A 15,671-nucleotide genomic window follows, 5' to 3' on the forward strand; every position below is an offset into this window, starting at 1 on the left:
GTGTTGCACAGAAAGATGAAGGAACACATGGTGTTTTGGGTAATTATCCCTTGCTTATACTAGTCAGCGGGAAAGGGGAGCACAGTCTCCTTAAGCAGATTTGAGGCTCTAACTCCATAATTTTAGTTTCAACACTCTACGCTGATACCTAAATGCTCAGCTGGCTCTTCCTACAAAACCATATGCCGAAAGATAGCATGGCTGGCCCCTCTAAATGTTATGGAATTTCGAAGATCTACTAGTCAGCTATTTAACTAGGGTAAAGCTCTAACGGAAAACTTTCGGTGCCCAAACAGTGACCACTGACCAGAGTGCATTTCAGCCATTGGATCGCCAGTAGATGGCCCAGATCAACTGTGCACCGGCGAGTCCATGAGACATTCGATCTGAGATGTCCGTTGCGAGATACGATGAGATGAACGGACTTCATCGCTTGTTCCTTCACGAAGCACTCTGTTAAGTTTCACCCACCCAAGTCAAATGCATGTGTGGGAGTCCAGTACTACACTTCCCTCTGAGCTCAGAGCTCAGACTCAGTGTCTTCTTCTAAGATACACCTGAAATAAGAAAGGTCAAAGGATTTCAGGAGCACCACATGCTTCTGTCTGTCTCTCTTCTCTTGTAAGTTCTCCTTCCATGTAGACATGGTTAACTTCTGAATCTGCCTCTTCTTTGCTTCACTTGATTGCTTTCCTTCCTTTAGACTGACCATTGTGTGTTCTTCTCTGAGGTTGTCTGGTCTCTTGCTTCCCTTGTGTGCAGGGAAGGGATGAATTGGGGAGGTTTTGTTTTGCTCAAGCACTCAGGTGCAGTAGATTATGTTCAGAAGCCTCCACCTGCAGAACCAGAATTAGTAGGAAACTGAAAACAGAGTCCATTTTAGATATCATGAATCTTTATGCTCAAATTCTTAATAAGTATACTAAGAACAGGCTGTGAAGTTGGGGAAATTGCAATGTTATTGCCAAAACTTAAACTCATTTTATTTTTTTCTCAACTTCTCTCCCCATATATCAAGATGCTTATAACAATGGGTTATAACAAAAATAAATTAAAAAATAAAATTATGTGTGTCGTGTACTGTGGCATGTAAATAAGATACAACATATCTGTTGTGGCGTTCACTAAAAACTGCATAGGGCCCAAGTGGGTACCTTTATTCCAGCAGTAGCATCATTTATTTCAAAACAATAGTTACTGGGTCATTGTGTCTCATCTTTATATTCGATAGTCTCACTGGATCCAATCTATGGACTTGAGATGGAAATGATAATTTGTAACTGAAACCAATTTTCATCATTGCAATTAGGATTTCATTAACCTGAATCTTCCTTCCTGTTTTTCAGTTGTAGGTTCTTGTCAGACTTCTCTCTGAACATTATTGTCTTGCTGCTTTGTGTGTTCCATTCTTCTCAGTTCGCTCTGCTGGTCTTCTCACACACTTTATTTTGCTATTCAGTAATGCGGCTACCTGGCACTAATTCAGATTAAACTGATCCTTCTGTGTTCCATCAAGCACAAATTCAGAATAAATCGAGCAGTGTTTGTGCTCCCGAAAAACAAAACAAACGGAAAATAGTTTCAGAAAGCATGAAGTTAGTAGCTTTCGGATTAGTTTTATTGGGGTGCCTCCAATCTTTGGCAGCTCCTGACCGCCAAGGTAAATCCCTTATATTTTGATATATATTTAAATATCTTTGCCACATCAGATATTACTTTACATGGTCAGCATTAGGTTATTTCATATTTAATTGGAATATTTTACTGCGAACTATTGATTATTTCTATTTGACTAGACTATCAGTTGGAGATTTGCTTCCCTGTCTTATAAATTATAATTAGCCAAGTATGTTTTATATAAACAGTATAGTTACCATAGTAATCCTATGGAATGTGTTGTAAATGTGGCCTAAAATTGAGCTACTAATACACCAGTGCTGGCTAGTGCATATCAACCACTCCTTCAATTGCTTAGTAGATTTTCAGTTCTATTCCTAGGGAGCATAAAACTGTAAAAGCACTTCTCATCAAATATTAAATATTTAATTGTTTTAATGAATTGGATTACTTTTGGTTTGCATCAGTTAGGATCCAGATTGCAAGTGAAACACTGAACATATACATTCTCTTGTATTTAGTGCCTACATCATAATCTTGCAAACAAAATGACTTCTTTTCTCAGTCATAGCACTGCATGAAATAAGGATGATGCTCACCGACAGCCGTGGTGTTTTGAAAGACTGGAATGATAATCAAGTTAGCCCCTGCTACCTTGCTAATGTTAGATGTGATCAACACGGCGACGTTATTGGAATGTAAGTGAAAGAATTCATCTCAAGTACTTTAAAAAAATACACTCTGGCCTATGAGCATAGTGAAATCTTCACTACTTCTACTAAATAATTTTTGAAATGCTTGATACCAACCTCTAATTAGAACACTTGAAAGCCTCTCATCAGAAAACAAGGGTTTCACTTCGGCAGCACATTCTTCATGATCAACTCATTCATCCTTTTACTATTATAATACGAGTTCTCCGTAGCAATTTACTCATGTTCAGGTGACTACATGCTAGTTTCTCATTTCCAAATTTGCGTAACTTTGAGCTCGTCGAGATTAAGTGGAGTCTTGTCGCCCAGCATTGCAACGATAACAACTTTACAGCAGCTGTAAGTTCAGTTATCTATGTTGTGAATAGGCAACTAGTATTCACTGGGGGCCAAAGGCTACTACATGTACATGTGTTACAATATGCAGGGAAGCCCCTCATACACTGGGAATATACACTAAAGGGATCTATACATCACTAACACCCCCCTCAAACTCACGGTGGATCAACAACACTGAGTTTGGAGAGAAAGAACCCATGCTGTGCTCTAGTCTGGGCCTTCGTGAAGAAGTCAGCAAGCTGTAGCTCGGAAGGCACAAACTGAAGAGCCATAACCTCATCATGCACAACATTACGCACAAAGAAGGCATCAACGCCAATGTGTTTGGTGAGCTCGTGCTTCAATGGATCACGTGTCAGATAAGAGAGGAGTCGGGGCGTCAGCAGAAACACCAACGTCCTCCAGTAACCAAGTCACCTCTGCCGTCAGGAGAGCCATCGCTCGCAACTCAGCCTCGACACTCGTAGGTGAGACAAAGACACAGTAGGCAGAAAGATACTTGCGATCCGATGGATCACTAGCCCAGGTAGCATCTGAGTAGGTCTGGAGCTGTAAGGAGCTAGAGCGAGGAAAGAAAAGACGACGGGAGATAGTGCCACGAAGATAACGGAGGACACGAAGGAGATGACTATAGTGGACACTAGTGGGAGCAGATGTGGACCGGGTATGAGATGTTAGGACGGGTGACAGCAAGGTAGACAAGGTTCCCAACCAAGTGACGATAGCGAGTCGGATCCAGAAGAGGATCACCATCAGTAGCACGGAGATGGACATTGAGCTCCATAGGAGTCTCTACAGTGCGCTCATCACCAAGGGCGGCACGAGTGAGAAGATCCTGAATATACTTCTCCTGGGAGATATAGAAGCCATCGGAGGTAGAAGAAATCTCAATCCCAAGAAAGTAGTGAAGAGGACCAAGATCAGTCATGAGGAACTGATCACGAAGACGGGCCTTGACAAAGGCAATGTACTCAGGGTCGTCACCTGTGATGATCATGTCATCGACATAAAGAAGGAGAGTCCAACCACGAGAAGATGTGTGGACAAAGAGCGCAGGATCATGGGCGCTGGGGACAAAACCAGCAGAGGTCACCACAGAGGCGAAACGCTGAAACCAGGCGCGAGGGGCTTGCTTAAGGCCATAGAGAGAGCGCCTGAGACGATAGACCACGCCATCGGGAATAGAGTACCCAGGAGGTGGCTGCATGTATACCTCCTCACGTAACTCACCGTTAAGAAAAGCATTCTGCACATCAAGCTGAGAGACAGACCAGTGACGAACAAGAACAACGGCAAGAAGAGTACGAACAGTGGTCATGTGAGCCACTGGAGCAAAGGTCTCGTCGTAGTCACGGCCATGCTCCCCGCTCGAAAGCCACGAGCCACAAGACGAGCCTTGTAGCGCTGAAGAGAACCATCAGAGCGAGTCTTGATCTTGTAGACCCACTTGCAGGTGATGGGACGAACAGAGGGAGGAGGAGTGACAACATCCCAGGTGCCAGTACGCTCGAGGGCAGCAATCTCTTCAGCCATCGCTAGCTGCCATTCGGGATGAGCAACAACATCCCGGGAAGAGGTCGGCTCAAAAACAACAGAGAGGCCATAGTGAGTGGGAGAATAGCGATCAGGAGGACGACGAGGACGAGCACGAAGATGATGAGGCGGCTCGGGTGGAGAGGGCATGTCACCAGAGGTGGAGGGCATGTCAGGAGGAGCATCATCAGCCTCACGTGGTCGACGGGAGTAGTGAAAAGGGTAAGGAGGGACCACCGTAGGCGAGGAAGGTGACATGGGAGAGGAAGGTGTGGAGGGTGGGGAAGGTGGTGAGGGAGGAGAGGTGGGTCTGGTGGGTGAAGGAGTAGAAGGTGGTGAGAGACTCGGCGGAGCAGGACCTGGGGCACAGGAGGAGGTGAGTCAGGGAACATGAGAAAAGAGATATCATCCACCAAGAAGGAAGAGGAGGAGGGACGCGGGTAGAAGGGACGGGACTCGGCAAAAATGACGTCCCGAGATATGCGCATCGGACGATCAATAGGATCCCAACACTTATATCCCTTGTGCTCAGGACTGTAGCCAAGAAAGACACTCAACAGATTGAGCAGTCAGCTTGGTGCGTTCGCGTGGAGCAAGAAGAACATAGCAAACGCAACCAAAAAGACGAAGGGTCGAATAATCAGGAGCGCGGCCAGTAAGACGCTCAAGAGGCACCCTGCAGGGCCGTGGAGGGCTGGAGGTTGATGAGATAGGTGGAATGGACACAGCCTCAGCCCAGAAGTGAGGAGGAAGAGAGGCGGTGATCATCATCGCACTAGCCATCTCAAGCAGGTGGCGATGCTTGCGCTCAGCCACGCCATTTTGGGCATGGGCGCCAGCGCAGGAGAACTGTGCAAGAGTGCCCTGCTCAGCAAGGAAACCACGCAACAGCTGGGAGATATACTCACCAGCAGAATCAACCGAAATACACGAATAGGCGTGGAAAACTGAGTATGGACCATGGCAGCAAAACACTTATATATCGAGAGAACCTCGCGACGAGAAGTCATAAAGTAGATCCAAGTGTGGCGAGAGAACTCATCGATAAAAATAACATAGTAGCGTTGGCCCCCCTTGGAAGCAAAGGGAGCCGGACCCCATACATCAGAATGAACCAAATCAAAAGGACGCTGAGATACAGACTCACTAGTAGGATAAGGTAACTAATTCCCGTTTACCAAGCCTACGAGCCCTAACAACCCCGAAGCGAGACATCTCCCGAGACGGACCCCGTAAGACCTCGACGAAGTAAAGACGAGAAGCGAGAACCACAAAGATGACCAAGACGATGATGCCACTGCTGAAAGGAGGCGGTAGTGGAAGCAGCAAACACACGCGGTGCAGTCGGTGAAGTGGTAGAAGAAGGAACATGAAGCCAGTCAAGCTCCCAAAGTCCTCGAGAATCACGGCACCGAGGGCCAGCCCCAACCAGTGCCCGGATGTGAGTGTCCTGAACAGAACAAAAATCAACATCAAGAATGACCCGACAACCAGAATCAGTGAGTTGAGCAGCGGAAAACAAGTTCATGGTAAGGCGGGGAACATAAGAAACATAAGGAACGGAAAAGAAGGGAGTAGAAAGAGTACCGCGACTAGCAACAGGAAGAGAAGTACCATCAGCAGTAAGAACATGAACAGGAAGAGGGAGAGATCGAAGAGAAGAAAGAGAGGAAGAATCAAGGGACATGTGGAAAGAAGCTCCAGAATCCGAACCCACGAGGATGTACCTGACTGTGTAGAGGAACCAGCCACAGAGGCAGCAGTACCCATCGAAGCAGAGCCAGAGGAGGCAAGGAGGCGCTGAAGCCTCGCAATATCCTGCTCAGTGAAGCCGGTGGTGATAGGCGCTGAAGGTGGAGCACATGGAGGCACTCCTCACTGCTTCTGATAGATAGCAGTCGGACTCAAGGTGACCAGGCCTCCAACATTGAGTGCAGAACCGAGGAGGACGAGGGCGACCCCCACCGCGAGAGGGGCGAGCTCCTCCAGTAGCAGCAGGCACTGGTGTGGGTAGAAGCGGCGGTGCTAGTGTAACCGGTACTCGAGCAGCAAGAATAGAAGGTGTCCCAAGTAGACCAGCACCACACAGACGAGTCTCCTCAACACGGAGCTCAGTCAACACCTCTGAGAGAGGAACACGGCCCCGAGCAAACAACTGGGCACGACGGGGCTCAAACTCTGAATGAAGTCTAGACAGGAACTCATGGATCCTCTGAAAATCCATATCTGAACGTACTATCCGGCAACACTGACAAGTACCACAGACAACACTGCGAAGGGAGTCAAGTTGGCGCCAGATAGCCGCACTCTGGGTGTAGTACTCATCAACAGTAAAGTCACCCTACTGAAGATCATGCTCCTGACGCAACACAGATAAATACAGAGAATCCCCAGAAGGCTGATAGCGCTGACAAAGGTAAGACCACATCTCAGCAACAGTACCCAGGCCCATAAACTCAGAAGCAAACTGTGGTTGAACACTCTGAGAAAGAACGGCCGGCAGCAGCTCTAGCATCCTCATCACACCACTGAGTAAAAGCAACCAAACTATCACGGTAGGAGCCAAGAGCCTCTGAATAAGCAAGTACCTGCTCCTCATATGCCTCATCAGCAGCAGCCTCGGCAGACTTGGCTGCATCCCGATCAGCCTGAGTAGCATCATCAGCGCACTGACGGCGGGGTACGAGGCACAGGAGCAGTGGGATGTGGCGGACAAGAGACCTTGCAGGTAAGAAGACCCCACAGCCGAAGACCACGCATGTGAATGCGCATAGTTGGTACCATCAAAGATCACTAGGCATCGTGGGATACTACATAGCCAGACGAAGAGGATGCCATCTTGCTCTTTCTCCGTTTTTTTAGATCTGGATCTGGCAACCAGAGGCAGAGCTGGCCGGGTCGAGCTTTACCACGGGCGGCCGGAGGAGAGTCAGCCGGGGCAAGGCCAGCCGGAGGAAAGCCGGCCGGGGCAAGGCCAGCCGGGGCAGGGCCGGCCGGGGTAAGGCCAGCCGGAGGGGGGGCGACCGTGGCGGCCTGAGGCAGGGGCTGCCGGCCGGAGACTTGGTTGGCCGGGGCGGTGCCGGCCAGAAGCGGACGGGGCAGGGCCTGCCGGCGGCTGGGGCGGCCGGGACGGGGCCTGCAAGGCCGGCCGGAGGCGGAGAGCAGTGGTGGCCGACAGGATCCGGCAGGTTGAGCCCAATTTGAAGCTCTAGAACCGACGGAAATGGCCAAAAATTTTGGAAATCAACTCGATCCCAACGAGAACGGGAGAGGAAGAGGGAAGTGGAGCAGCGGCGGCCGGAAAGATCATCGGCGGCGGCGCGGATCAAGCACGGAGTTGCAGCGTGCAAAGAGCTAAACCTAGAGCTATGATACCATGTTGTGAATAGGCAACTAGTATTCACTAGGGGCCAAAGGCCAGTACATGTACATGTGTTGCAATATGCAGGGGAGCCCCTCATACACTGGGGGAATATACAGTAAAGGGATCTATACGTCACTAACAATCTACTCTGCAACTATGTTGTATTTCAAGATTACACTTTACAAGAAAGAGTCTAATCAAACATGCATCTCACTTTTCCTTCCAAAAGGGATGACTTTCTGATTATTACATACTTGTTTTCAGGTTATTGGACGGTAACAGCATAACAGGAGGAATTCCACAAGAGCTAGGGAACCTATCAAATTTAATGACTCTAAAACTTGGAAGAAATAAATTAAATGGCTCGATACCTGAATCTGTTGGCCTTCTTTCAGAGCTCCAAAATCTGTAAGTGAGCCCATAACTCGTGTTATCATGGCTGAAGAACAGCTCTAACACTGATATCTTGGACAGGGATCTAAGCCAAAATTTGTTGATTGGCAACATTCCGAGCTCTTTGTCAAATCTTTCATCATTGAACAATATGTAAGTTGGATTTTGGTGCTGATTTATCCATAAAACTTGTGCAACAGTGAATTTCACCAACAATATTCATTATTACTACTTTTTCACATAAATAAAAGACAGCTCTATTATCTTATGATATATGATAACTCGTGTTTTGCAGCAATCTTGCATATAACAGTCTTAGCGGTGAAATACCAGAACAGCTACTTCAGGTGTCCCAATATAAGTACGTATATCTTTAGTATTTAAATTATGTTATACAAACAATTTCATGTGTACCACTTTACAGTTTACATAATAATTGAAATTAAGTTTTTCCAGCTATACAGGCAATCATTTTAATTGTGACCAGCACTTAACTTCATGTGCGGGAGGCACTAATAAGACAGGTGATTTAGATAGCCACATAGCAATATATATTGAACCCTACATCTGTAAAAAAAATAACATATATTGTCAAACTAAATGATTGGTAATAGCAACAGGTGGATCAAGGAACTCCAGACTCAAGGTGATTATTGGAAGCATTGGTGGAGCAGTCACACTGATTGTGTTTGTAGTTCTATTTCTGCTATGGTGGCAAAGAATGCGCCACCATCCTGAAATATACATTGATGTTGCAGGTTCATTCAGCAAGATCACTACAAAAAAAAATCGAATTTATATCATAATTAAAATTTCAATGATGACGAACATTTTCCATGAGTTGAACCATTTGCTTCAATTTTTAGGTCAGCATGACCACAGCCTAGAGTTTGGGCAGATAAAGCGTTTCTCGTGGCGAGAACTCCAGATTGCAACCAATAATTTCAGTGAGCTAAGTGTTCTTGGCAAGGGCGGTTTTGGTAAAGTGTACATAGGAGTGCTTCCAGGTCCAGACGGTAAGAAAGTTGCAGTCAAACGACTGTTTGAAGTGGGAAGCCCTGAAGGTGAAATGGCTTTCCTCAGAGAAGTGGAATTGATAAGCATTGCTGTGCATAAGAACATATTAAGATTAATAGGGTTCTGCACAACGCCGACAGAGCGGCTCTTGGTATACCCTTTCATGGAGAACCTGAGTGTTGCTTCCCGTTTAAGAGGTACTAAGATAACCTCTTCATCATTATAAAAGTCTATTAATATTTCTATTTAATTGGTCTTTGTTTAGGTGTGTCAGCTGGGTTGACGTATGCAATTGTGTTGTATCAGTTAGTGTAGACCAGAAACTAGAGTGCAGGTTGTAAATGTTCAGTAAGTGAGAAAATAGATATTATGAAGTACTACATCAGTTCCTAAATATAAGAAGTTTTGGTAGGTAGGTAGGGGTGTGCAAAATCCCACACCGTACAAACCGGGAATTCATTCTTCTTCACAAAATCAACCTCAACTTCGAGTTTAGTGCAAAAAAACTGAACTAGCAAAAATCGGTCAAACCGTGAGACCGTATTTGTCCACCCCTATTGGTAGGCTATGTTAGAACAGAGGTATATTAAATTATCTCTAAGTTCTATACCGGACATTTGTTTCATTATATGTTTTTTAGGATAATACTATATCATATAATTCATTTGTGCAACACTACTGCTAATGGAACTTAAACAATTCCAGATATAGAACTTAATGAACAAACATTAGATTGGCCAACAAGAATGAGAATCGCACTTGGTGCTGCCCGTGGTTTGGAATATCTTCATGAGCACTGCAACCCCAAAATCATCCACCGTGATGTCAAGGCCGCCAATGTCCTACTTGACGGGAAGTTTGAAGCAGTCATAGGAGACTTTGGGCTGGCGAAGATGATGGACATGGGGAGAAACACAGTGACAACGGGGGTCCGCGGGACAATGGGCCACATAGCTCCTGAGTACTTTAAGACGGGAAGGCCATCAGTGAAGACAGACATATTTGGGTATGGTGTCATGTTATTAGAGATTGTGACAGGTGAGCGTGCAATTTTCCCCGACTTCATGGAAGGAGCTGGCGAGGTCATGCTCATTGATCAAGTAAGATAGTACTACTTTACTGAACTGTTGTTTATAAGTAACCAAGTAAAGATTATATTGCATGATGTTTCTGAAATCTTATGAAACTAGAGTAACCAAAAGCATTCTGATGTAGCCATTCTCACCTTAATAACTAATATGTGCAGCAGTTTGGTGCTTAAATATGAGCACTATGCAATATGTTTAGGCTTGTGGTATGAACAATGAAATTTCCTTGCATTTTCTACTAATATCTTGGCTTGCATACTCACATGGTTGACTCATATGAGATTGACTAATTAATCTGAAGGTGAAATTGATGATGCAAGAAGGGCGATTGGAAGAAATCATAGACCGCAATATAAACTGTGGATATGACTCTCAAGAGCTAGTAAAAATTATCCAAGTAGCACTCCTCTGCACCCACATTAACCCTGGTCAACGCCCTGCTATGTCGGAAGTTGTGCATATGCTGGAAGGAAATATTGTGCTGAAAGATCGGTGGGAGGAGTGGCAGCAAGCTGAGCTTACCCGCCGGAAGCAGTATGAGAATAACCAGCACCGCAAATTATTCAGCTTCAGTGAGGAATCACTCAACATCCATGAAGCCATTGAGCTATCTGGTGGCAGATGAGCTGCAAGAATATCTAAACATAACATGGTTTCACTTGCCTCTTCGTTAGAAAGAGGAAATATCAAAACTCAGAAATGTTTTTGCAGATATTATCTATCAGGAATACTCAAAAGAATTGGGAAGAAAATGCAAGCGGGTTTATAGAATCATTGATAGCACTATTTATAAGTAACTGCACATAGTATGTGGTGCTGTTAACACAGTGTTGTACTGTTGTGCTTCTACATCTAGCTCACACATTACTAACCTATGTATAGTTGATTTTATCTGTGTGCACATGTCTTGCACATGAAATTTTCTGATATGTGTATGACTATAGTTGCTTGTTAGATAAGCCCAGTATATAATTTCTTGAAAAGTTTAGTCAAAATTCCATCATGCATCTTTCAAAATCCTTTGATTTCGAAATGGGAACTTGTCCCAGCCTCTGCATCAATTGATGCATACGGCTTTTTATTAACCTTATTACTTTTTATTAATCTTTCAAAATCCTAACTAGAGATAAATAAACTGACAAACAATAGCCTAAGAGAACTGCACAGCAATGTTTTCCACAAAGGAAAATCTGGAATTTTAAGGGTGATTGGAGCAATGAAGGTGACCATCAATGAAGATAAAACCAACAAACAAGAATCAAGATATTATTTATTAGTTATTAATTATTATACAAGGGAACATGTGTAAATACAAGCAATGGTCATATGGAGCTCAACACCAAACATGTACAGTGAGAACACATAAAAGGAGGTCAGTACATGAGAAAGAATCAAAGAAATCTCCACTTCAGTCACCAACTGTGGCGCAGATGACACTGTATAATCAACATGATTGCTTAGGCACTACTAGTTTCCTTAAATATCAGCGAGCATCAAGATTTTCCTGACAAAGGCATGAATTCCCGGAGTTATGAGCACCATCATCTGCTTTGGCCAGTTTTCAGGTCGTACTTTCATTCAAAGAGACTTCTCGCGATATTATTTGCAACCGTTAGATATTTTAACTAGCCCGCTCCCAATTTTTGCAGCAGATTTTCTGATGTCCAACTAGCTTGACATTGAGAATTAGGATAAGAGCCCTAGCAGGAAACAAGCATCCAAACCCCAGGTACACGCGGCTCAACTGTTGTCATATCTGGGATAATTAAGAACGACGAAAGAAACCAACATCAGCAACGAGCATGGTTCAGATAAGAAGCATCAGGTCTGCAGAAAGTAGAAAAAAAATCAGGAAAACTATGATGTTCAACGTTCAAATCCACAGTGCAACTATGTTGAACAAATCATATTTGCATTTACAAACACAACTACCCTAAAAAAAACTTTGTCTAATCAGGTCTGCGGAAAGTAGAACAAAAAACAGAAAACTACGACATGTATTGTTCGAATGTGCAGTTCAATTATGTTCATGAATGATATTTGCATTTACAAGCAAAACTATCCTAAAACAACTTTGCCTTAAGTAATATAGGATGAACAAGGAAGCCATGAAGAAAACATGGTCATGAAATAAAAGCTACTCCCTCTGTTCCTAAATATAAGACGTTCTGTCAGTTTATAAAGTTTGCGAACCCATCTGCGTATCAGAGCCTTCATATTGTTTGCGAACTATGTGGTGCCAAAAAAACATGCAATTCAGACAACAACACAGAGAAACAATATACACTAGTAGGAATATCATAGGATAAAGTTTGCGAACCCATCTGCGTATCAGAGCCTTCATATTGTAGAAAATGTGTGACCTGTCAGTGAAGAAACTCACTACTGTGAATAAGGATAACATGAAATTAGATCTTGAGAAGCATAGAGGGTATAGAAGAGCAGAGATAACCTTCATATAGCAGGCATATGGATTTTGTTGAATATCTCCAACATAGACTTGTTCTCCTGTACAGACAGAAATTCTTAAATCTAGTGTCAAATTAAAATACAGTTGATGGTGGTGGACTATCAGTTGCCCCAGAATAAGCAACAACCTTCTTTCTTTTCACATGTTTATGCACACGCCATTTATGTCATCAAGCAGTTCTCAGTTTCTCACCCAGTACACTGACAAAAATCAGGTCACATAGACCTTGGCCTGGAAATCATATAAGACCAGTGAGTATGCAAAAGCCGAACTTTGAGCAACTAATATTTAGAAATAACTTTCGAAGGAGTCATGGCACATATAAGAAAATCATACAATTTTACAATCATTTGATTAGCATTGCAACCGCTGAAGAACAATGAGCACCTCCTGTAGAATATTTCTTACATATCAGTGCAAGCTATTGGATTGCTCTTCCAATATTCGTAATTAAGCTAGACTACAGCATTGTTTTCTTGAAAGCTGGTGATTCTTTTCGAGATCTTATCAGATACTTCAGAAGCTAGGGCGTATCTATTGTTGGTGTAGCATGAATTAATGAAGCCAGTATAAGTCACATGGTCAACAGCCCAATCCTTGTCCAAAGCACGTTTCAGGAAAAGACTTGCATCATCCACATTTCCTGCAGCACTGAGCTTTCTAACTAGCACGCTTATTGTGTGAGTCTGTCGCCGTTTATCCAATCTATCCAATATCGATACAGCAACACTTGTCTTCTCTCTCCTGCAATATTCAAAAGCTAAAGTGACAGGAGTTACTTCACATGGCACCAAACATTTATCAAGCATGCCCTCGTATAATGACCGAGCTTCCTCTAGCCTCGATTCCTTGCAGAACCCACTTATTAGAGCACCATAAGTTATAGAATCAGCGAGGCATCCATTTTGAACCATTCTCTCAAAGACCCTCAAAGCTGATGTTGATTTGCCAACTTTACAATAGCCTGCAATCATTGAGGTATAAGTTTGTGTGGTTGGCACTAATTGTATCGCAAGACACTTGTCAAACAGCTTTTGGCTTTCTTCCATTTGTCTCTGCTGACAATATGTAGCTATAAGGGTGGTGTATGTTTCTATATCAGGATGGCAACCATTTTCCACCATCCGGTTGAACAAATCTAGAGCATATGTTATGTGACCTTGTTTGCAGTGTTGAGTTATCAGTATAGTATATGTCACCTTATCAAGCTCAAGCCCTTGACTAGTGGCCCTCCGGAGCACCTTGTAGGCCTCTTGAATTTTACCTTTCTTGCAGAGGCCATCAATGACAGCATTGTATGTGTAAATGTTGGGCAGGAAGCCTTCACTAGTCATCTTATTTATCAGCTCAAAGGCACGATCAAAGCTGCCTCCTTTGCAGTGCCCACTAATAAGCGTAGTGTATGTGTTTGTGTTTGGCGCCAACTCCTGCTCAACCATCCTTCCCAGCAGCATCTCTGCTCGAGCAAGCTTGCCCTCTTTACAGTACCCTCCAATCATCACAGTGTATGTATGCACATTCGGCTTGTATGAACTACTCTTGATGAGCTTCAAGAAAAGCCGGAACGCCCTCTCCGTCCACCCAATCTTACAGAGCCCGTCAATCAACGACGTGTGTGTGTACACATTCGGCTTCAACCCTTTTCTGACCATCTCCTCCAGTACATGGAAGGCCTGCTTGACGTGTCCTCTTTTACACAGACCATCAATCCACGCGGTGTAATTGACCACATTGGGCGGCGTTCCCATCTCCAGCATCCTCCTGAAGAACTCGGACACATCCCTGAATCGCCCCTTCTTGCAGAAGGTCCGCACGAGCACCGTGCATGTCGCGTTGTCCAGGCAGAACCCCTGCTCCCACATTTCTGTCAGCAAGGCGTCCACCTCCTCCACCTGGCCTTCCCTGCAGCACCCCAAGACCAGCGCCCGGAAGCTGCGAGCGTCGGGGCACACCCCGCCGCGCGTTACCATTCCATCGAACACCTTGCGCGCATAGACGAAGTTCCCGGTGTCAAGCCCAGCTCTAAGGATCCAGTTGGCTGTTTCGACGCAGAATGGCAGACCGTGGCTGCGCATCTCGAAGACCATGTCCGCGGCCTCCGGGAGCCGACCTGCCTCGGCGAAGGCAGCGACCATCCGGCGCATGGCCTCGTGCGCCATGGGGAGGCTGCCCCTCGCAACGAAGGTGGTCGCGGCGGTGACGTAGAGGCGCATGAGCTGGCGAACGTCTGAGCGGGACGCCAGGCGGCGGAAGAGCGCGAGTGCCGCCGCGGAGCCATCGGAATCGGCGACGGAGGAGAGCGCCACGATGGCATCGTCGGGCGCGAGCGCGCCCGGGTCGTGGTCGCCGAGCGAGGAGATGCGGGAGGTGGCATCGGAGGTAGGAACGGGAGGTGGAGGCGGGGCGTTGGATGTGGTAGTGGTGGAGAAGGACGAGAACTTGGGGATGAGGCGGCCATGGCGATGGCGAGAGAGCGTCTGCATGGACTCCTGCTGCAGATGCTCACTTCCTCTTTCGAAAATGGTTTCAAAGACTCCAAAGAATTCTTGGCGATATGAGGTGGTCCTCCAGAGTCTAACTTACTCAAATTGGTATCATTTGGACCTGGAGTTCTGAAATTTATTTTGAAATTCCATAGGTGTGATGTTTGGTTGCCACAGAATTAGGCTGCCATTTCATTTAGAAAATCCAAAGAAAATAATGTCGTCGTTTGGTATCCATCATTTGGGCCTGGAATCCTAGAATTCATTTTGGAATTCCATAGGTGGGCTGTTTGGTTGCCACAGAATTGTGCTGTCATTTCATTTAGGAATTCTAGCAAAATGACTCCATGGGTAAACATGATTCCAAGCTGAAACCTGTCATTTGCAATTCTCTATGGAAGCCTCTACACATTCAATATTGAATTCTACTTCGTCATTTGCAATTCCTGTGGCAACCAAACAAGTGTATATTTCTGAAATTACAATGTAAATGAAATGAATACATGTATTCATTTTCAAATGCTACAAACGAAATGAAAGCCTGGCTTCCAAACGACCTCTCATGGGTAAACACAATTCCGAGCTGAGAACTGTCATTTGCGTTTCTCTATGGAAGCCATTTACAAATTCAATATTGAATTCTATTGTCATTTG

At 44.9% G+C, this 15,671-nt stretch overlaps 2 protein-coding genes across 9 annotated transcripts; one reads left to right on the forward strand and one right to left on the reverse strand.

Moving 5' to 3' along the window:
• The first annotated feature begins 462 nt into the window (after nt 1–462).
• Nucleotides 463–10,986, forward strand: LOC124702979 (LRR receptor kinase SERK2-like). Of its 8 annotated transcripts, none has more exons than XM_047235173.1 (12): nt 465–621; nt 731–806; nt 1,460–1,660; nt 2,183–2,315; nt 7,831–7,974; nt 8,041–8,112; nt 8,255–8,320; nt 8,416–8,483; nt 8,574–8,717; nt 8,826–9,173; nt 9,682–10,076; nt 10,366–10,986. In XM_047235173.1, the coding sequence occupies exons 3-12, from the start codon at nt 1,591–1,593 to the stop codon at nt 10,687–10,689; spliced, it is 1,764 nt and encodes a 587-aa protein (XP_047091129.1). In that variant the 5' UTR covers nt 465–621; nt 731–806; nt 1,460–1,590; the 3' UTR covers nt 10,690–10,986. The 8 variants fall into 8 exon arrangements, with proteins under 8 accessions (XP_047091132.1, XP_047091129.1, XP_047091125.1 ...); XM_047235169.1 differs by having other exon boundaries at nt 763–853; XM_047235170.1 differs by having other exon boundaries at nt 763–806; nt 1,347–1,660.
• Nucleotides 10,987–13,352: 2,366 nt separating this feature from the next.
• On the reverse strand, nt 13,353–15,017 carry LOC124696047 (pentatricopeptide repeat-containing protein At4g19890-like). Its single transcript, XM_047228830.1, has 2 exons — nt 13,734–15,017; nt 13,353–13,498 (listed from the first exon to the last, which is right to left on the reverse strand). The coding sequence occupies exons 1-2, from the start codon at nt 15,015–15,017 to the stop codon at nt 13,463–13,465; spliced, it is 1,320 nt and encodes a 439-aa protein (XP_047084786.1). The 3' UTR covers nt 13,353–13,462.
• Between the last annotated feature and the right edge of the window lie 654 nt (nt 15,018–15,671).

This window comes from Lolium rigidum, chromosome 3 (assembly GCF_022539505.1).
Source record: "Lolium rigidum isolate FL_2022 chromosome 3, APGP_CSIRO_Lrig_0.1, whole genome shotgun sequence".
Taxonomy (NCBI): domain Eukaryota; kingdom Viridiplantae; phylum Streptophyta; class Magnoliopsida; order Poales; family Poaceae; genus Lolium; species Lolium rigidum.